A 22284-nucleotide genomic window follows, 5' to 3' on the forward strand; every position below is an offset into this window, starting at 1 on the left:
ATAATCCGTAGCATTACGCACTTAGTTGTGGCAAAAGTCGGTAACATCATTATCATCTTCTAATATATCTTCACTTTTGGAGTCTTCAGAAAATCAATAAATCGGTTAATCTTCTTTATATCCACATATAAGCAATTAAGAGTAACAATTCAAGACAACACTTATTTGACAATAAACTACGCGCTAATTGCACAATTATTTTTACACAAAAAAAAAACGAATGAATAATTTGTATAAAAAAATAAACGCTGTTTTGAACAATGTTTTTCTCAGATGTATTTTTACAAATTATATGTAATATGCTATATGTGAAATATAAGTAGTTACGTTTGAAATAGAACGTGTTAATTCACCGGGATACAAAAATGGAGTAGTGGGGAAAAATCAAATACAATTATAATAAGATCAGACATTGCGATCTGATATTATCGAATTATATATAGTATATTTTCTAATCATAGTAATACTGTTCCATTAATAACTGTTACATTAATTACAATGTGATAATGAACCAAACACGTTGATTACCAATCGAATTATACACGAACCAAAGAGCCGAGATTCATCAGGCGCGCACCTTCGCATCGACATTCAAATTGGAAAGGGTAATGAACACAACATTGATTACGCTCGCATTGCATTATGTATAAACGCATTCGTCCAATTCAGCAGGATAATTAATCTAACATAATGTTGTCCACATATAGAGAACTGTCTAAATTATACATGTATCAAGCATCGAAAATATCGACAGATAGCAGTCACGAAGTAATAAAATTCAGAATTTGCAAAGAATCTCGCTTAAAGAAATACACATTTATTTTGCTTATCTGAGACTTACTTAATATAATAATTTCTGCTTACACTTGTCACGAAACTACTAATTTTCAGTACGGGCAGTAATTTCAAATTTATGAAAAAGATACAAAGCTGAAGGAAATAAATATATAAAAATATGTATCTGCGCGGCTGGTCTCTGCCTGTATTTCCGGTGCTTCGCGCTATGATACACGTTCGCGTATATATTGTCTTGATGTTAAACATATAGAAATAATTAAGAACAAGAGTCATCTCTCTCTATCCGGGGAGGGTTTCTCTGAAAAAATATCGCGCTCTGTAAATATGGTACAGGAAGGATTTGCCTCTTTTAATTCGCACGGCGACGGCCCCGAATGGGCTCGTTCAAAGCTTACGAGAAAGAGTACGCTAGTTTACGCATTTATTTCCGCTTCTTTGATTCCTACACGCAGTGTAAAATTCGCCGCTTGTCCCTCTCTTCCGAGACTGGCGCATCATTATAACGCGTAATCGCTTTCGTTACGTGTCCGGATGATCGTGGGAAGGAAGGTGTATACGAAATCGTTGTTCGTGGCCGGGCGGTCATGGGAATGAAGATGTGCATTACAGAAATAGAAACAACTCTTGTCTAATGGTAAAAACGGCGGACGACTCGTTAAACATCGTGGAAAACGGAATATTGATGGAGGGCGGGATGGTGAGAAATGTCTATACGAGGGTAAATGCACAGTAAAGTAACGAGATGGTTGACGAAAACATTTAGCTTAAGTTTTTTTTTTTTTTTTGTACACTGAGATGTAATTGACTAGATCTACGAATGGAAAACATTGATTTTTCGGGTATTCGAGGCTCGAGACTAGATATCAGGAGACCCCTTGCTTAGAAAGAGACCCCTCCTTTGAGCAACCCTTTTCACGTTTACGGAACTTTCGTAATTAACAAGCAATGATTGCAAAGCTCGTCCCAAAGCTCGCAATATGTAACTCGCTCCTCCTTTAAACCAGCCAGAAGATGTTTGTAATAAATCTTAATTTTTGACCATTTGACAACCGACTCCCTCGATGTTATAAATAATATTCTAGTATTGCACTTGCCCACAATTGTTAAAAATTATTATATCTGCGTATTGCGTCCTATGGTAAATAAACGATAATTAACGTAACAGAGAGAGAGATCATTTTGAGTGTTTCCTTTTCAGAAGATCAATCGTACAAGCATCTCTCAATATCTAGCCCATTGAGAAGCCACGTCGACCTTAGCTACTTATGGATGGATTACATGTGTTGGGCCTTTACGGGCATAAAAATTCTACACGAACGAAGAGAGCTCCCATCGAACTTCGCCATTGTTTGTTCTACTTACAATATACGCTCACTAAAACTAACTTGCTACGACCATAGATACAATCACGGTAAAGACTTTCGATTTTATCGATTCGCGATTCTGCGGCGGTTCGACATGAGACCGCTGACATTAGCAAACTGTACTCTCCTCGAACACAATTGTCTTCCGTTGGACTTTTATGACGACTCCCAAATTCTTGCGCCTTGTGAAAGAGTGCTATTTTTAGAAAAAAATTTATATATACATATAAAAAAAAAAAAAAAGAAAAAAAAATAGAATTGTGCTTTGCTACGTTAATATCGTATTACGAAGTAAATAATAATTTAATTTATACAACTGTAAACATTAAAGTTTTGTCTTCGTATCTTAATATCATTAAATTACATCGAAACTAATAAGTGTCAAGGGCGAGTATTTGGGAGCGAACGATTTGTTGAATGTAGAGCATTGTTGGCATCTTAGAAACATTTTTTTTTTTCAAGTGTAAACTGGCGAATGGAGATTATTATTAAATTTCCGACATCCACATATACATAACGTTTTTTAGTTTTGAGATCAATAATTCTCTCGTATTTTCTTCGGTTACCTTCCAGTCATTCAGAACAATAAATTTGATTCGCTAAAGAATTACGGTCTACCGATTTGCCTCGCGAATAAGAGTAAGTTAAAATTTCTTTATAAAAATCTATCTATCTTGCAGAAGAATCGGTCGGTAGTAATCTCTAAAGTGGAACAATCACGAGTCGATCGTCTTTGAACACAGAGTGTCCCATAATTTACGCTCGCTAATTACACTATTGCCATTACTTCGTGAAAAAAACGAATCGAAAAATTGTAATTCCTTCTTTTTTCTTCAATGCTCAATGCAGACATCATTAAAGACATCATTAAGTAACGTCCGTCTAAAAATCAGCGCTTTACCCTCTAGCAAAGGAATAGTACGTAATTGTAAATGTTATGTAATTAGTAGGCGCAAATTGTGAAACATCCTATACATTTCCGAAACTATACTATTTTAAGCTTACGCATCTGACATTAATACTATTTCAAATTTCATATTGAATTTTCACATTCGACGGCAGTTAGAGCGCAGATCAGGCCAGTCGATTTTGCAGCTTTCTGACGTTTACCTGCAACTAACTCGAAGTTCTGGCGATATCGGGGAGCTTCGCATCTTAGCGTATCCTTATCATATCCTATATAAATAAATTACGTATCGTAAAGTGAAAGACGGATGCGGTAATATAGGATTGCGACGCGACATCTCAATAAAGCGCGTTTTTATAATTAATTATTAAAGATCAGTAGAATCGATCGTCGACTTGATCTGCGCTTCTATTTCGACATTCATCTTTTTACAAAACTCACATTGAGAATTCACTTGAATCGGCCGGTTCAATATGAACTCACGATTCGCAAATATCGTTTCGATTTTACTCAACACACACTTTTCACATACATTAATATTAATTTGACATTTTTTTCCAATTAAATAGAAGAATGTTAATTTTTTTATATTAAAGAAGGAAAATTTGAATGTAATAATAACTTCTTATATTTTTTTAATTGTGGATTAATAAATTCAAATTACAATTTCAAATGTTAAAAGTAAAGAAATGTAAGATGTATAATAAAATAATTTGTTAAAATAATTTCCTAAAAATTTATCATGGTTTTATGTAGATATTTTATTACCTATTTATTTATCTATATCGGCACATTAAATCAAAAGTGAAGATCTTTATATTTCTTCCCTAATCAGCGATTATATTATTATAGATTACTTTCCTGCACGATAAAATTTAATATATTTTAAAATGTACTTCTCTAAATATATATTGCGCGTTGATACATCGATGGCATTTTTCAGAAAGAATAGCTACGTTTTGCCGTGTTATACGATACTTCTTTCTTCGATTTCTTATCGTTTGGGCATTAATAATACAATGCAGAAAATGTAACGCAAGTATCAAGTAATAACAAATAACAAACATTAACGAACGAAAGAAGTCAACAATTACATTCAGTAATCATTTTTATAGACAGAAGACATATTCGCTCTATAACGAAGAACACATATAAAATTAACGACATTCAACTTTAATGTCGACAATCAAATAAAGAATAAACAAAAATTGATCCCCTCAAGTATCAACTTCATCATTAAGAAATATTAGTAAAATACCACAGCAACTTGGAAAAAAATTGGACTGCACGAACGCTTCCCTTAGTCGTCGATCCTCTCGTGCCTCTTCTTATCACTAACAGTGCGCGGATGACTCAACTAAAGTGGACCATCGATCATCCTTAAAAGATATGCGGCGCCAGCTGTAGCTTCCAAAGAGAGACCGGCCTGGCGAACACCGTGACTTGACCCTTTTCTTTGCCGCCGACTAAAAAAACGTACAAAGGTGCCGGCCCATAGGAAGGTGTTTTAGCGTCGGTCGCGTCCACCGCCGCCACCTTCGCCCTCTGCCTCTCAGCCCTCGACGCGCTCACCGCTCTTCTCGACGGCGAACCCAGCGGCAAACTCTTCGGTGGCGCTCGGGGCACCCTCCTGATCTCTTGAAGTTCCAACAACTCCGCAAATGTCTGCGAAGCCGATCTTCCAGGTTCATCCTCCAGTACACTATCGGGCGGACTGTTGAGCAACTTGGCATATTTCCCGTCTTGCTGTTGCTGCTGCTGCTGCTGCTGCTGCTGCTGCTGCTGCTGCTGATGATGATGATGATGGTGATGGTGATGGCCGGTTCTCGTCTCGTCCAAACCAAGGTAATTCGGATTACAGAAACCAAATTGGCCCTCTCGTATCGTCGATGAGGTGACGATCGGCCTGTGCGGCTTCGATCTTCTTCCGGACACCCAGTCGTCGTCCGCGAGCGGATCGCCCGGACTTCTCGCCTCGATACTCGCGTAGTCCGACGTCGATTCTTCGCCCTCCTCGAGATCGGCGAACCGAACGGAGGCGGAAGTCGGGATCTTTGTCGTCGTCGGAGTTTTCGGCGTTTGCAGAGCCGCTTCGTAAAGATGCGAGCTGTAACTCTCGCCGCGGGTGGGCTGGCAAGCTTGATGCACCGCTGCGAAATCTCTGCACGAACGCACAACGGATATAGGAAGCTTAACATCAAACAAATTACCGATTACGTCATCTCGTAAAGACAATTACCGTCTTTCCTCTTGAACTTCAATCAGTCTCGACGTGGGCGGCTCCTTGCGCTCTTCATTGTCGCTGTTCTCATCCGGATCAACGAAGACCAATCGAGCGGCCTCTACAGGCGTGAGTACAGGAGTTGGTAACGTCAAAGCACGAAAGTTTGGCACCGAAATAGGATCTCTGGTCATACCAGAAGTGGTAGTATTGCTAGTATTGCTAACGTCAACCGTCCTCGTCGTTCCCTCCGACACTTTCTGCCTTCGGCGAGCCAGCGTGTTGGCGCTGCGAGACTTTACCATCCCCGTGGAGGGTTCGATCACCTCGACGTCCACTTGCTGAAAAGGATAATACGTGTTTGCCTGCGTGCAGGCCTAATTGGCATATAAGGGCACATCTATTGAAAGCAATCGGGCAACTTGTGTGGACGTACGCACCTCCTGAAGGCTTTCTTCATTGTCGTCCTGTCCACTGAGAACCGAATAACTGCACTTTGTCGGATGACTGAGCCTCGACAGATTTATTTGCGACAATTTCGAAATCTCTCTGAGAAAGCTGGGTCTGGCGGAGGGAGCCTCGCTTGGCGATATTCTGTTGCTCGAAAGTCTAGGCCTCTGATTCTTCGGCCTCGGTTTCGAATTGTCTACGTTTGTTCCGCGAATCAGCAATTCGGATACCGCGAGAGCGACGCTTTCGGCTCTCGGTTGCGGTTTCGGTCCTGGTACCGACAACTTCTCCCAGGTCTCCGTGCCTGTTGAAATATATTTAAATAATAATCTAATTTATAAAAATTACATAACATTATATATTTGAAAATTTTCTACTACAACGATAGTGCGCACCGAAATGAAATCTCCAAAGCTCGTTCGTTGCCAAACCGCCGCTCTCGCCGCCAAAGATCAACATACAACTTGGCAATCTGCACGCCGCGTGGCCATGAAGAGGTCCGGGACCCGGTTTGTTTTTCAGCATCGACCATGAAGCACTATTAACGTCCCATCGCCAGCAATCGTTCCTCTCTTGAAGATCCGTCATTCCACCATAAATGTACATCGCATCGCCGTGCAGAACTGCCGAATGCTTGTGTCTCGCAGCCGGCCCGTTTTCACTCGATGAAAGCAGGTGCCAGGATTCAGTTTCTGTAATATCAGAACATCGAAGTCGCATATATCGTACTAATCGAATGACTTACGAGATACAAAATGACCATTACCAAAATGAAAAGCCCATAATTCAGAGGAGCTGCCTCGTAGATCTTGATAACCGCCGTATACGAGCATTTGTCCGCGATGTACCAGGGCGGTGTGGCCTCTTCGACCTCTAGGAACCACGCAACCTCGTTGAGCTCTCACCTTCCTCCATATATTCGTCTGAAAATCGTCGTATAATCATCGTATAATCATTTGTAATCAGATTATTTAGCCTTTCGGCCCTCGACAAATTATTCCTCTTTCTATTTTAAGAAATTGTTTTTCCGACCATAAACGTATTGGATTTCCACAATTTGCATATTTCGCGAGTACTTGCGAGGATAACATAAAATAAGGGCGGTCTGCAACAAGAGGGATAAAGACCTCTAATTTGCGGCCCTCCAATTCTGCCATCTGAATAGGTTCGGCTTTAATTCTTGGGGGGCTGTGATAATCGTCCTTGCCACCGCCACTGAATAGAGATGCGAAAATTATTCTCTCACTAGTTGCAACGCGAATTCTGGCAAATATTTCATTCGTCAAAACGTACACTTACAATAGTATAGCGTGTGTATGTGTGTGTGTGTGTAATACATTGACTATTCAAATATGCATTATTATGCATAATTTCTCTCTCTCTCCCCCCCCTCCCCCCCTCTCTCTTTCTCTGTCTCTCTTTCTCTCTCTTATTACCATATTCTTCACTAGCTTTTGTTAGTTTAACTTGTATATTAATAAAGAGAAAACAGAAAGAGCGTTTTTGCTAAAACTGTAAACTGTGTAAGCTTGAGAATATATATAAAATATTAAGTGATATCAATATTTCGCTCTATGTGAAAAATATTTGTTTACGCGAATTGAAACATTTTCACTGATATAACGTAGCAACATGCACAAAATTACTGCAGTCGCGAAGCGACTACCCGGTATTCACCGAATATGAATATTCGAGCTGAAACGCTTGATAACACATTTATAACTCGAGCTTTCATCCAGTCGCGAAAAGCACGCGGCTGGATGAAGGAATGTATGCAATATGTAAAGCTACCAGCGAGGTATTATAAAACGATAATGTGTAATATATTATGATAAAAAATATACGCGTTTTTAGAAAGAGAAGATAAACAAAAATGTATATAACATTTTATCAAAATAATTTTATATGCACATAAAATTAATCAATTTAATTCTTTAAACATTCCGCGACATTGGTAATGTTATGCAATAAAAATATTTTATTACTGGATTGCTGCGTACGAAAAAATTTTATTACTGCATTACTGCGTACGAAAAAATGTTTATGACGTCAATTCTTAATATGCACGAAAGCGAATATTCAGCATCGTTATATAGATAGGGTAAATCTAAGTAGACTTATTTTTACCATACCGTTACCTTGGAACAATTTCCATGAAAAGTGTGTCGCAGAAAAAAAAAAAAAAAAAAAAAAGAAAAACATTCTTCGCGTGTCCATTATATTTATACATATCGATGAAATCAATACACCGTGCCCTCTCCCCTCGGAGAGATTTATCGCTTGGTCTAGCAGAAAATTCGGGCGTGCGTATCAACCGGCATTTTAAAATCGCATTAGCCTTCTCCTTTCGAAATGCCATAGTTCACGGAATTGCAGCGTAAAGATGAACGAATGAACCGTGTAGTAACTGTCTCTGTGGAATATACACTCGAAAGGATCTCTTCCTTCAGCGCGAAAGACGCTACGAAAACGAGATACCCGAAGTTTCCCGTGCTGTCATCTTCGGACTCGTCTAAGAGATGACTCAACTCGCTTCAACCTATCGGCTTTAGTCGCGTACTTTATGTAATTACTTTCGACACTCTTAGCCGGCAACGACTATCTCTGTGTGTCGTTTCTCGACACGCTCTCGTCCCAATAGGGACGTGGAAGCCAGCACGCCTTGCGATAGGCACTACCCCGAGCGAGGTAAAAGACCTCATCGTGATTGCTGCTACACATCAAAAGAGGCTACTGGCGTCCGTTCCGCTCTCTGAGGGAGCTACAAATATCCATTTTATATAGCCGCTGGGTATTTAGAGCCATGCTTATGAATCTTGTCATATTTGAAAATAGCTGAATAGATGTTTCGAGATATAAATTTTAATTCGAAAATCGATAAAGAGATTGAATCCTAATTTTAATCTTATCACTCATTATCGGAAAGATGCAGAATAATCACTATCATTCACGAATCTCCCAAAGAATTCCTTGCCAAATTTTTGCCAGACAAAAATAAAAAAAAGATTCTACGGCGAACGCGCGCCTCCTCCTTCCATTTTCTATGCTATTTTCTACAACAAGTGTTTCTACTACAAGTATCGTTTCTACTACAAGTGTTTTAACGAAGTACAGAAAAGAAGCGAAAGAGATGGGGAGGTAAAAAAGATAGGGAGAGAACAAACGCGTCGAGCAACCCCTCGGCTTAGCCAATCAGGTTTGCCTGACGCATTCGTAACGCAGATTTCAATAATACACGGCGAACAGACAGAAACACTGGAGGGATACTCCCGTTTTTTCTCCATGGTCCAACGATTAAAAACAAATGGATCAGGAGTAGCCATGGTAACCCAAGTCAAAAAAATCTCGGGACACATGAAATAACTGGAAAAAAAAAAAAGCTGGCTGCGTTCTCCCGTTCGATACAGCTCTGTCTTGTCTATAAATTTCCTATTTAATCACGCATCACTTACAAAAAATGCATCAATTTGCATCATTAGTATCACAAAAAAGCAGGACATTTATAAATATATTCAGTGTTATCGAGTCCAATAATGCTGTTTACTTAAAGAGGAATACGATAGAGCGAAAAGATGAGCGTACGATGAATTGCTACGTAAAAGAGGATCGGAATAATGGATAGATGAAACCTATCGAGTGAAAGAGAGATAATCAGCGACTGCTGACGAAGGAAAATCAGTGTGACCAGCACATCTATCCGCTTCATACAATCGTATATATATATCAAGCCATACAACGCAAGTTCAGTTAAAACTTATAGATTTCTGCACAGATGTATTTACACGAACGAGATTAGACGCGATCTTGTTTGGTTGATAGCGTCAGAAATAAAAAAAACAATATCCTCTTACAAATTTAGGATTTCTCATGAAAAAGAAAGAATGTCGACAGTTCAACCTTTCCGATGTAATAAATGAAAAAGTGAGCGATACCACGCTGAATCGATGACGCGTGATATGTTTCGCATCCTACGCTTGATGCAGGCTTATTAATTTTTAATGCCTCGCACGTGAGTGGCAACTACCCCTTGGGAAAATGAAACCCTGTCTCGTTTTCAAGGGTACGAATCGGAGAGAAAGTCTGTTAACACCAGCTGCTGCCAAAAACCACCCTCGACTTAAATTGCCCTTGAAGATCCCGCGAAAGATGTAACTCCTCTGAATATTGTATGAAATTAGAGGGAATATCAGAAAATGTTAACACTGCCGCCAAGGAAAGTGAAATAAGAATGAAGAATAAAATTTTATAACGCTACATACGTATACATATAATATAATATTTTGTTTCAAACTTTTAAAAGCGCTTTTTAAATTAGATTCTCCGAAAAGTGTTTAATCTTCCTCGCGATGTTTTTATCATAAAGGAGACATAAATCAAAATCGCATTAAATTTGATTTACATGCGGTTATTACAAGATAACTTAAATTACATAGATTTATTGCATAAGCCACGATCCGTCAACCGTTGATTACTTGGGATATCAAGTTGAAATTAATTTGAAATATCCAATATTGCAGCTATATATTCTGAAGATTGATCACTATCTGATTGTATCTTCAAAACTGGAAGTAATGCCAGGTAAACCTTGAGCATGTTCTATCAGAACGAGAGCTCATTCGTCATTATCAATGTCGATGCTGTTGCTGTCATTCTCTCAATATGAATGAAGCATTACATAGATATTCTCTCGACAACGTAATACGTAAAATTATATCCAAGTCGAAACGGAAAATCCAATTTCCAGATAGGAAACGTAATATTCGATGTGCTACAACGAAATCATGAGATAATTTCCGATGACTTGTGTAAATTTGATCACGAGATGAATTATAATAATTGAATTGTAATTGATAATTATGTTACATATTAGTTAAGTTTTCTTATTTGAGAACACTTATAATATATTTACGGGAAAGTAGTACATTTCGAATAGAATTTGCTATCGGGATTGCAATTGAATTCGTTATCAAGATTTAGTTAAGAACAACCCATGCGGTTTGATTAGATGAAACGACAGGCAGCCTCCGGGTAGCCTCCGGGCAGTTACCATGGCTGTTTCAGAAGATGATCAGAAGGAAGGTTTGCACCCCGTCGATTTGGTAAACGAGATGAAGGGCAATATTGGACAACTGCGTCAAAGTTGATTGACAATATCTCGCACCGATGCCTTCCCTTTTCCCTTAAATTTAAGATATCTACGGGTTCTGGATTACAATTCCAATTAAACTTTCTAGATAAATAAAATATGTCATTACCTCAGGATTACGTTGATTACTTGGTTATTTAGTGAATTTCTCAAAATATCATAAGCGATGTAATATATATTACGACATATCAACATACCTGTGTACCTTCTGTCAAAAGTCTTTGTTAAAACAGCAGATTGAAGTCAACGTAATATTATCGGTAATAGCATCTTTTATAGTAGGAAAGGCAAATTATTATGACAAATGTTGTTTTCGTGAGCTCAGGTTGGTCGATGCCCGAGCTAGATCATTCTCGTTTGCGAGCTCCGCTCATTTCAGAGGATAAATTTTCCGCACGCGAGATATCTCCCTCCGTAACCGGAAGAGGCCAACCACCCCCGTGTCGCTGTTCGTTTCGCGTCGCGCTTATTATTCTCCCCAAGGAGAACGCTTGACACTCTGTTTGGAGCACAACGGGATGACAACGGTGAATTTCTACACGTGCTCAATTCGCGAGTTGCTATTGGCAGGATAAGCCGCGCTCGCCCTTGGTAGCTTGTCACCCGCTGCTGAAACCATCCCTCTGCGTCGTCACGCAGTAGGCGAGAGAAAGTGAAAGACACGCTACCACGTAAAACCTCGTAATCGATGACATCGCTATCGATTAAGCGACGTTTCTCGAGGGTGCGATTCTTCCGTCTCTCGCCTTCGCCGCCTCCTCGACGACGCTCCCCTCGTCGTGGGGAGGATCATTAGGAGTTTTCTCAACGGCGGCTTTCTCGACGCCGCCTGTCGCGATTGTTATCGAAAGTGTGGGAACACGCCGATGTTTTTATCGTCGTAAAAGTGTCCAAGTGTCCCCCGAGCGGCATTTAATACCCGCGCGAATTTAATTTCCCCCATACGCGACAGGCGGCGCATTACGTACGCCGGTGTATCGTATTTCGCGATGCATTTTGCGTAATTACCTTAACGTTGTAAACCCAGAGTGGCGTTTCCGTGCCGGCGGAGAAACCTAGTTCACCGCCGAAGACGTAGAGGCAATCCTTATACGCCACCGCGCTGTGTTCCTGGAGAGCCGGCGGCCTCTCGCCCCCCGGATGCAGTTCCTCCCATTTGCTCTCCGCTGAAAAAGGAACAAAGAGAGACTTGTCACGTAATCCGACATTCTTATCCCGAGTTATAGATGCTATGACGCGGCTATTACGGAAAGTGCACATGTCACAAATGCATGTGGGCGCAAGATGTCCATTTTTTTTCTGATGCACTCTCGTTGCATTTTCATAGCCAACTTTTGGCCGCAGCAGGATGCATATTGTATGCATCTCAATTTTTGATTAAAAACCGCGTCCGCTTCCAAGCATAACAAGATAACACGTGATATTTTTTCACGTGTCAATTATAAAATTCTGTACTTTGCATTTTAACTTAATATCAGATGAATATTGTATTATTATGAACACATGATTCATAATTAAGCTAAATATTTTTTGTTATACGTAACAAAACGAGAAGGAAGCGGAGAAAAGATTTTTGGATCTCGATAATGACGGTAATTTACGAGAAGAGAGTATTAAAAATCTTTTGCGTATCCGGTCACTTAATAAAACAGGCAGCTGAAGCGTCCTTCGAAACTATCGTGAAAAGGAAGGCGGAGCTCCCCCGGCGAAGATATAAAAGATATAAAAGCGAGAGAAAAGCTTGCTCAAGGAGCGCATAAATTTGCGTTTTTTTTTATAATGAATGAGACTAAATATTCTTCTGCCGGGTATCGGAGTGAATCTAGAGATATTACTGCATGGGCCAATCATTACTTCCTCTCGGGTTCGTGCATCGAATTGATTTTATGCCTCCTTCTCACGGTAATTTTATTCCCGTGTTCCAGACGATGGCGCAAAAAGCTTTCGATTAGATTTCTTTTTCTCATCTCGAAATCGTATTATCTATTTATTTTGTACTAAATTATTATTTGAATGATCATTTTGAATGATCAATGTCGTCTCCTTTATGATTTCACATCTTTCATACCGCATTCTTCTTTTCATCGCCCGACCCCCTCGTTCTGTCCCTTCCGTCTCGCGTCCTCTTTATTCATCCGGAACCACTTTGAGGGGGACTAAAGTATTCAAAAATAAATGAGAGGATGAAAATACGTGTGATTCGTGAAATGACATTCGTGACACTTTATCATCGTCCAATTCCGCAATATTCGCGAAAGTTTCAGCTTCCCGAAACGTGCTCGGAAACAAAGACCTACGTAAGAGCCATAACGGACCGGCTGAAGCATCTTCGCTGGAATGATACTAGATGCCCGACATTGATTACGTAGTACACGTGTCGTATCTAGTTTTGGCAGTGGAACAATACCTCCTTTTGTCTGAAAGCATGTTCTACGAAATTGCGACGTGTTCGAGACGCGCGAGAGATCCGGCATTTTCGAAACGAGTGGATATACGTGCTATGTGCAAACAGTTTATTAGCCACCAGAGCTACTTTTGCCTCGATAAGCAGCTTCACAACATGAATGCGAACATTAAAGATATTCTGCTTGGAATTTCATATGAAAAGGAAAATGTGAAACTTTGAAAGATAATTTAATTGATTTGAAGAAAAAAATGTATAATTAATCTAATAATAAAAGTAACACTATTAAACTAATTTTTTTAGCTTAAATTGAAACATTATTTGCCTTTGAGCTTCCTCAGATATCCAAAACATTCATTTCATTACAATAGTCTATTTGACTGTATTTTAATAATTATGCATTTTTTAAAAGTTATAGTATAAAATTTTACCGTTTACTAGATTTAGATTATATATACGATAATAATGATACTTAAATATGGGATCTACAGTTTTATGCCGGTTTTATGCCGAACGGCCAATATAGGGATCTTTCTCGGCAGAGTTACTCTAGGTGGTTTGGCAGACTCCATAGAGAAGCGTCGTAAATATTGTCGGCCAGGATCGGGATTCGAACCCTGGACTTCTGACTTATGAGTCTCGCGCAGAGCACAACGCGCTCGTAAGAAGCTAAAATATAGAAATAAAGAAGAAGAACAAGGTAAAAGTATATAAGCAGTGTATTATTTTTCTAAACTCCCTTCCCTTCATATCACAGTCAACTTATTAAGAATTTGATACTTAGAGTTTTGATTATAATTTATTATAAAAAATTATTAATATTTGCGTGTAATATTTTAAGCGAATATGCGTTATATATTTCATAACATAATTACATATATTTAATAAACCTAAAGTATTTTTATTTCTTTAAGAATAATAATAAGTGTGTTTTAAGAATGATAAAATAAAAATACGATTGTTAGATCAATTACACATTTTTTTTTCTTCTACCAATTAAATTTCAAAGTTTCACATTTCTCACGTCCCTTCAAGAATAATTTTCAAGATTGTCCTCCCGTTGATAAAAGACGGTGAAGCAATAAAACCAGGTTCCGTCGGAGTACTCTTGTAACTCTTCGGGATATCACAATATTTTTACAAGATCAAATAGAGCGACGGAGTGTTGGGCTTTCAAAACTGGGGGACAGAACGGGGAACATTGTTTGCTCCAGGGAACGAAGCGGTACTCGCCAACCCTTCCGCCCCCCTTGCTTCTTCAATATTCACCCGAGAACAAGCACGCTGCCGAACAATGCCCTCTGATTAAGAGGGTTCCCGTTCATGCGTTCAAGCGAATTCGCGCTACATCGATTACACTTGACTTCATGAATCACCGCTACTCTCGCGATCGCTTCAAGACGTTTCATAATCTTTCGTATCAGGGAACGTATCGATCCTTAATTCTGTTAATCGTAAGGTAATACGATACACGACAGAAAGAGTTATATAAGATTAATCGGTTCGGAAGCGAGATAAGACACTAGGTCCCCTCGTGTTCGGGATGAACGCGGCTAAAAGCAACGGAACATTATTTTAGTCCGAGGGAAATCTCTCCCTGTCACGTACCATAAGCCGCCGATTACGGCCGACGGATGCAATTAATTCACCGTATGTCTGATCTCCGTGGAAACACCACGTAATTGTGGAGTATCGTCTGCGGATTTAGCTGATGTACGTAGGCTTTAATAATGGTGCATTATTGATCAGGCTGAACCCCGTTCAAATTCCGTCGCGCACCCTCGTTCCATGGGGAGGGAGGGGGGGCGGGTGCGCTCTCGGTGGATGCGATGGGGTGGTCGAGAAACGACGCTCGTATCATTTCGTGCTCCTCGTGAACCACTCGAAATACTACCGCGTCGCCGTCTCGATAATTATTTTCTTCTTCTTACGTTTCTAATTACGAAGCAACGTGTATGTGAGGCTCTGAGGTTCTCAATGGTGCTTTAATAATCAAAGACACGGTGATTAACGCGGTATGTATGTAGTATTTCTGTACGATCTCCGATACATAAGCGCAACAATTCAAAGGGCTCACCGAGGCTGTATCGCCAGAGATCTTTGAGAGGTAGATTTCCATTTCGACCCCCGAGAAGGTATACGTGACCGGCAAGTAGGGTGGCACTGTGTTTGCTTCTCGAAGGTGGTGCTGGTCCATTTTCAGTGCCAGCCGCGGTAACCGAGCTCCACATTTTCTTCCTGAAAGCAAAGCAAAGCGGTGGAAATTATTTCACTTCGGATCTACGATCTCGCGCGGATTAAGAGACCATTTACCACGGTACTTATGGCAAGCCTTATTAAAACATTAGTAACAGCGGTAGAGCTTGATTTTATCTAAAGCCAATCGGGAACTCGAGAGAAAAAAACGGCATCCTGATAGATACAGATAGACCGGAATGGCATTGGTTTCCCCTAGCCATTCGTGATATCTTATTCTCCCGCCTTCCCGAATGTTTCCTTCGTCCACAGAATTACTGGCGAGAGGAGGAAGTCGTTCTCTCGGAAGCAGGATAAAAATACATTCGTTCATTCAGCTACCGCTTCTTATCAGTCTTGTACCTTCGTACATACGGCATCTCTTCTAATAGACGCCAACAGATTGAGAGAACAAACAAATTGATTTCGCTTTCCTTTCACCTTCACAGTAATCTCTTTTAACAGCTTTTAATCATTTCAATTAAGGGTTGACATTCATTTTTCGAGTTTTGTTATCTAAGCATGCACGTTGGAATAATCTAAGAGATACAAATCCTCACAAAGGGGACATAAAGAGAATCTAATCGTACACAATAATACTCTGATTTGCATTTGAACAAAATAGGCGAAAGTTTCTAAATAAAATTTTCCGAAAATGAGACATCGACTGGACTTTGAGGAGGTCAGGTGCGACGATTTTTAGGTTGCTCCCCCTAAAGCGAGGGTTGTCACTGACCATCATTGGCGGGCTCGTATTCCCTCGGCGCTGTTGCATTAGTAATACACCTCGCACATCTGTTTCGAGATAATCTATTTTCGCGTCCCTAGTTTCTTCACTCAATTTATCAACAACCTCCTCGAAAGCTACAAAAAGACTCTCTAACGTACTTTCTCGAGATTTCTAGCACATTTAGGGAGAAAGAATCGCTCCGTTATTATCACGTGTGTCATGTTTCTCAATCAATAATCAATCGAACGTAATCGCTGCGCTTTTTTTTTTCTAAGTGCACGTCTCGGTATCTAACGGTCGGTCCATCGCGTGTCACCCTGCAAAATCCAATTACTCGAAGAAGCCGAGCTCGGCCTTCGACATTGGCCTTATGAGTTCCCACCCGCGCCCATATCCGGCGCCGGCACTCGAAATTCAATTACGGCAGCTGTGAAATCGAGTTTCGAATAAACGAATGCACCCTCACGCGCGTCCCGAACACGTGTACACGCAAATACACGTCTCTTTCGCGAGGCAATACGTTTCGAGGTAGACGTCGCGAGAGATACAATCGAGTCGATCTTGCCCCAATGGTATTCGTCTCACACAATGAGCGAACCAATCGCCAGCGGTCGGGGAAGGGTGCACAAGGGAGGCATAAATTTTAAATCCTAGTTTGCAACGAGTTTCTCCAACTAACCCCCACCCGTTATCTTATTCTTTGAATATATAAAAAAATGGGGGTGATTTTTCTCCTTGTAGGATCAACATTTGAATGCATTAAAAAACGACACGAAAATTTAAATTTCTCGAAAAAGTCACAAATAATCATATTACAATTGTTGTTATCGTACTTTGCTTATCGGAATATAATAATACTGAGGATGTGAAGCCACTTGGATTACTTCGATCTCTATCGGTATGTAAGGATCAATTTTTATATCTCGTACTTCTCACGGATCGCTGAGTAAGACGCGCCATTTCCTCTCTGCAGCTTCCCCGGATAGATCTCCCGGATATGGAACGTATATGTGAAATGCGCGATCCCTGGCAAGGATTTTACAGCAGCTGCACACACGTGTACGGGCCGTGTCGACAGATTCCATTGGGGAGAGAGAATGCTGAGCGATAATGCCCCGTCCGCAGATTTCAGGGTACGAGCCGTATCGGCCTTTGCACCCTCTCGCTGCGAACATTCGGCCCAAAAGCTGGGATTAAACGTGCGCCGTGGCAATTTTTCAACGATTTCACGGGCTCGACTTCGGGATTTACGATACGCAAAACGCACGAAGATCCTCTTCCCCTTGGAAAAATTCCGAGCCGAGATATTCGAATGTCAAAATCTCAGTTTCAATTTTGCCTAACGTGACATTTCCCGAATCGTAAAGACATCTCTTGTCACAAGAATAATTGTATTTAAATTAATGCGTGCAATTAAAAATGAATTGTTGAAAAATTTGCCCGAGATATTCTAATACAACGTGAGCTAATTAAATTAAATGCGAAACGAGGGGGAAAGAAGAGAAATGAAGGCCACGATTTTTAATCCGCGACGCTACTCCGGAATTGCTTCTAAATACGACTATCTGACCTTTATCGCGAATTAAATGAAAATTATGCGGCACATTAAGTGATTAAAGGATTACACAAATAGAGTTACGTTAATACAATGTAACGTTAATACAAATGTTCTGATGTTTCCATAAATTTAAAATATCCTCAACCTACCTACTTTGCGAAACTATCTTGGAAGGCTAGTAAACACCAGTAAATATCTGGAAATATCGACAATTGTCACCGAAGGAACGCGTCCCTCGTCAGACGCATTGTCACCGTACACAATTGAGAATTGTCCTATCATCTCTGACGAGGGAACAACGCCGTAGCCGCGAAGAGAACAGCTCAGATTCAAGAACCGCGCGGATAGCAGCAGCATGGAAGACGCACGACTTGCTCCCTTTCCGACCTTCCGTTACCCTCGTGAGATTTAAGTTAAGGAGGCTGGCAGGGGGAGAGCCGGGGAGATCGAAATTTAGTCGGGCCTTTGCGCATCGAATATCGTGGAGATGAAGTCGGCGGCCGGTCGATACCACGAATTTTTTTTATCCGAGAGAGAGAGACGAGAAGAAACGCAATTGTAGCAATTGTAGGAGAGAATCCCAATAGATGCGAATTAATTGTAAAGTGTAAAAGAAAATTTAATATGCGCATTAATATAGGAAAATATGTAAAAGATCTATCTTATTTTTTTTGCAATATGCTTTGCAATATAAAACGTCATATAATCCAGAAGGTCTTTAATTTAAGTTTGTTAATTATTTAAACTCCCGTAGCTCCCGAAATTTTGTTACCAGCATTTTTCTCCGCGGCTTCGAATTTACTTTGGGAATTTAACATAAACTCTTTCGTTCTCTTTAAACAATTTGACAGGGCGAACACCCCTGCGTTACTGGCAACCCACGAAGGACCACGGGTAAAAGAAGCGCGATTCTTGTGCAAACACTGCGGTAGTTCTCATTACCGATCCCTTTGTGCGGGAAAGAACATCCTCTAATCCGTTGCATATCCTAAGGGACGTTCATCTGTTAGTGCTTTATTTAAATTTCAAGTAGCGAGTTCTTATAAAAATTATATAGAAATGACTATGTTGTAATTTCATTAATATGTAAAAATGACTCTTGTATAAAAACAAATTGTATATTCATTGTATTCGTTATTTTGTGTTTATTAAAATAAATTTTTTTAGTAGAACGTTACATTTCTTTCTATGCGAAAAGAGAAGAGAGTTCCAAGGAATTAGGAGTCCCTTGTTTATTTCATTTATTGCTCTAAGTACAGTTACTTAAACTGCATATAATAATATTGTAGAGAACATACAGTATTTGATGAGAGGTATATGAAGAACATTGATTTTCTACACGAGGTTAAGGACATGATAAATTACAGGCATCTACTATAGCCACGTGACTTTTACTTCTCTAATGAAAATTTGAAACTATATACAATGATTTTTTTCTTATTAAAATTCTTCATCGCTAATATCTGATTTATGTAATCAGTATACGATTAAAAAGAACACACATTTTTATTCAAAAAAGTAATTGTTTGAAACAAACTGTAATTTGACTATTAAATCAATCGTTTTACCTAAAATTAATTAAAAATTAATTCAAAATTGATTAGTGTATCCCCTTCGGCCAATAAAGTTTCTCGAAGGTATTTTCTTAAAAATACAATGAATTTGTAGAGTATAGAATAAATTTGGAATATTTAAAAAATTGTTTCGAATTTTATTAAATGCGATTATTATTTTTATAATTTTATATTTTTTTATTAAAGAATTAAATTGGAAATTTATAATTTTGAGCTGATTAACTTTTTTTCTAATTAGCTTCTTTTCTGTTAATAAGATTAATTAGCTCGCGCGTAAAGTTTTTTTTTTTATACATTAATCCTAATCCATCTCACTCTTCGAGTCGCTTTTGCATCAGCAACTTGTCCCATCAGCAACGTCAGTTAACGGGCTTACCTCTTAACTCGGAACCTTCTGTCTCATTAGCTGCGGCGAATACAACTCGTGACCCACATGCAATCGAGGATTTAAGAGCTGCCAAACACACTGCACCACACAAAAACCGACCACCACCCTCCTCCCCTTCCATCCACCCTCTTCTCCTCAAACGTGCATCCGTCGTGATCTTTCTCGGCGCCACATTCAGCCGCACCGGAGACAACACGACGCACGCAGGACGTGCGAACACACCGGACAGAGATTCTTAAAGATGATTTTTAGAGAGACCAGAAGAGGGACGTTCCAGTTCCAGAATATCACAACGCGACGATAACGCGATGCTCGCGCGCGGTAGTCGGCGCCGATTCGACGCATGCAACACAGAATCCGCGCGTAATCAGCCGACGCGCGTCATCATCCTCCGCAGCGGTGAGCCAACACGCTCTCTCGAGCGCATCCGAGTCACATCAGCCGCATCAGCATTTAGCTCCACAAAAGGGTTCAACGAACCTTACCGCGCTCCGTGTTATCGAACGTCAGCTTTTTTTTTTCGCGCTATTATATTCGCTCTGCGCTCGAGCCTCTCGTCACCATCGTTCGGTTCAGCCGCACCACCCTCCGAGCGACCACCAAGTGAACCTTCACTTTTGTACCATGATTATCGGGATAAACGCGCCGCGATTCTCGACTAGTTAGCCCCCCGTTTTCGCCGCGCCGGTTCTCTCTCTTTCTTTCACTCGCCGAAACTCGATCCACGGGAATAGTCCACGCTACGCGGGAACGACAGGCTGCCTACCGCTTGTTTTCTCCCAACTGCGTCCGGGTCGAGCACCTACCTAGCCAAGTCGTCATTGGGGACTCGACGCAGGCGCGCCGTCGCGAGCGATCCCCTTCCCCTTTGTCGCCAGCGATCCCTCGCGTAGCGAAAGGAAGGGTGACCGAGCGCAGGGCGAGAGGGGTTGAACGTACATCGGATGGACGCCGCGGCTGAACCCCCCCGAATGACGACGATAGAGAGACCAGAATGACCGTCACCGGGGGAACAATCCTATACGGTTCGCTTGATCGTGCTTTAGACTCCGGACAGGTCGATCGTTCCCAGAGTAGCTCTAGATTGATGCAACGATTGATGCTGAACATTTCCTCCCATAGAACTCCGTTTTTATAACGCTGGAAGAGCCGTTAGTTCATCTCTGTGAGGAAAATTAAAATAAAAAATATAATTAAATTAAAATAAAATATAGAATTAAAATATCATAAAATATAATATAATAAAATATAAAATATCAAACTTGTTGTTTCTTTTGAATATATTTTGTTGTCACATGAAATTTCTCTGTTATTCTTTATGTAGTGTCATGTTTCATTTATGAAGAAAATTATATTAAATTATATAAAATTTGTGGTTTCTTTAAATATCTTTTGTTGCTACATGAAAGTAAGATTTCTCTATTATTCTATGTGGATTCTTCATATCCTGCTCCTTTTCAACATTCTGTCGACAAAATGCTTCGTCAAATTATGAAATCAGGTTACAGGAAATTGCGAAATACAAAAACGTATTTCGAGAGCTGCGATAATCCATCGTATCGTCTCGAGATAACACAAAGTGATCTATTTCTATGCTTTCGCCGATCTCTATCACCGATCGGCAACGGCAGCGTCTCGCACACGGTCGGCGCGAGACTGATTCGGACCTCCAAACGATCTCGTTGATACAGCAGCATCGCTGGACCGACGCATGCGTGGGCGTCAGTTCCCATGGAAACGGGGAACGCGAGACACCGCGTGTGAATGCGTATTGATTACTCTGCTCTCGCTCTGTTTCGCGATCGCCCGTATCCTCTCCGGACCACCCCGGCTCCATCTTCTCTCTCTTTTTCTGCGTTTCGTCCCGTTTCTAGTCCAGAATGCTTCCACAGTCCTAGCGAGAGAAAGAGAGAGAGAGAGAGAGAGAGAGAGAGAGAAAGAGAGAGAGAGAGGAGAGGTGGTCACCCCCCTCTTTTCTTTAAATTAGACCCCTAATGTCCCGTCCCCAGCACCGTCGAATGGAATCAGGTTCTCTCTTTCATTGTAGCCTGCCGGCCCTCGCGGGGGTCGGCTTTGCTTAAATTAATGCCCGCGTCTCGTTCCGCTTCCTGCGGTTGATCGAATGCGAGCACTCGACGCAATCGCCGATATACGCTTTTCGCTTATGCTCGAGGGGTCGCGTACGGAGGGTCGGGGAAACGCCTCTTTTCATTCCACGCAGGATTACTTATTATATATATTATTATATATATAATGTTTTATATATATATATATATATTATTATAATTTTACAATTAGAGTTTTTTTTATCAATTTTATCAGGATTATGGATTAGGATTTTTTTTAGCGATCAAAAGGTAACTGATTAGCAGGAAACAACTTAGCGATTTGTCATATCAATAATGACAAATGCCGAAAAATAAATTGGGAAGCGACAGTTTGGGTAGCGACTATTATCGTTATTTTATAAGGACATCTTTGACATTTTGATATTCTCGAGGCTTTTTCT

At 40.4% G+C, this 22284-nt stretch overlaps 1 protein-coding gene across 4 annotated transcripts; it reads right to left on the bottom strand.

Annotated features, from left to right (window-relative positions):
* Positions 1-420: 420 nt before the first annotated feature.
* On the bottom strand, positions 421-21412 carry LOC105430212 (uncharacterized). Of its 4 annotated transcripts, XM_011643654.3 has the most exons (9): positions 21282-21412; positions 20582-20938; positions 15368-15528; positions 11895-12052; positions 6507-6663; positions 6136-6432; positions 5731-6044; positions 5309-5667; positions 421-5230 (listed from the first exon to the last, which is right to left on the bottom strand). In XM_011643654.3, the coding sequence occupies exons 3-9, from the start codon at positions 15519-15521 to the stop codon at positions 4450-4452; spliced, it is 2220 nt and encodes a 739-aa protein (XP_011641956.2). In that variant the 5' UTR covers positions 15522-15528; positions 20582-20938; positions 21282-21412; the 3' UTR covers positions 421-4449. The 4 variants fall into 4 exon arrangements, with proteins under 4 accessions (XP_011641956.2, XP_011641958.2, XP_011641957.2 ...); XM_011643656.2 differs by lacking the exons at positions 20582-20938; positions 21282-21412 and adding an exon at positions 19764-20573 and having other exon boundaries at positions 5309-5631; XM_011643655.2 differs by lacking the exons at positions 20582-20938; positions 21282-21412 and adding an exon at positions 19764-20573 and having other exon boundaries at positions 5309-5655.
* Positions 21413-22284: the final 872 nt, after the last annotated feature.

Source organism: Pogonomyrmex barbatus, unplaced genomic scaffold (assembly GCF_055798465.1).
Source record: "Pogonomyrmex barbatus isolate J1 unplaced genomic scaffold, ASM5579846v1 scaffold2, whole genome shotgun sequence".
Taxonomy (NCBI): domain Eukaryota; kingdom Metazoa; phylum Arthropoda; class Insecta; order Hymenoptera; family Formicidae; genus Pogonomyrmex; species Pogonomyrmex barbatus.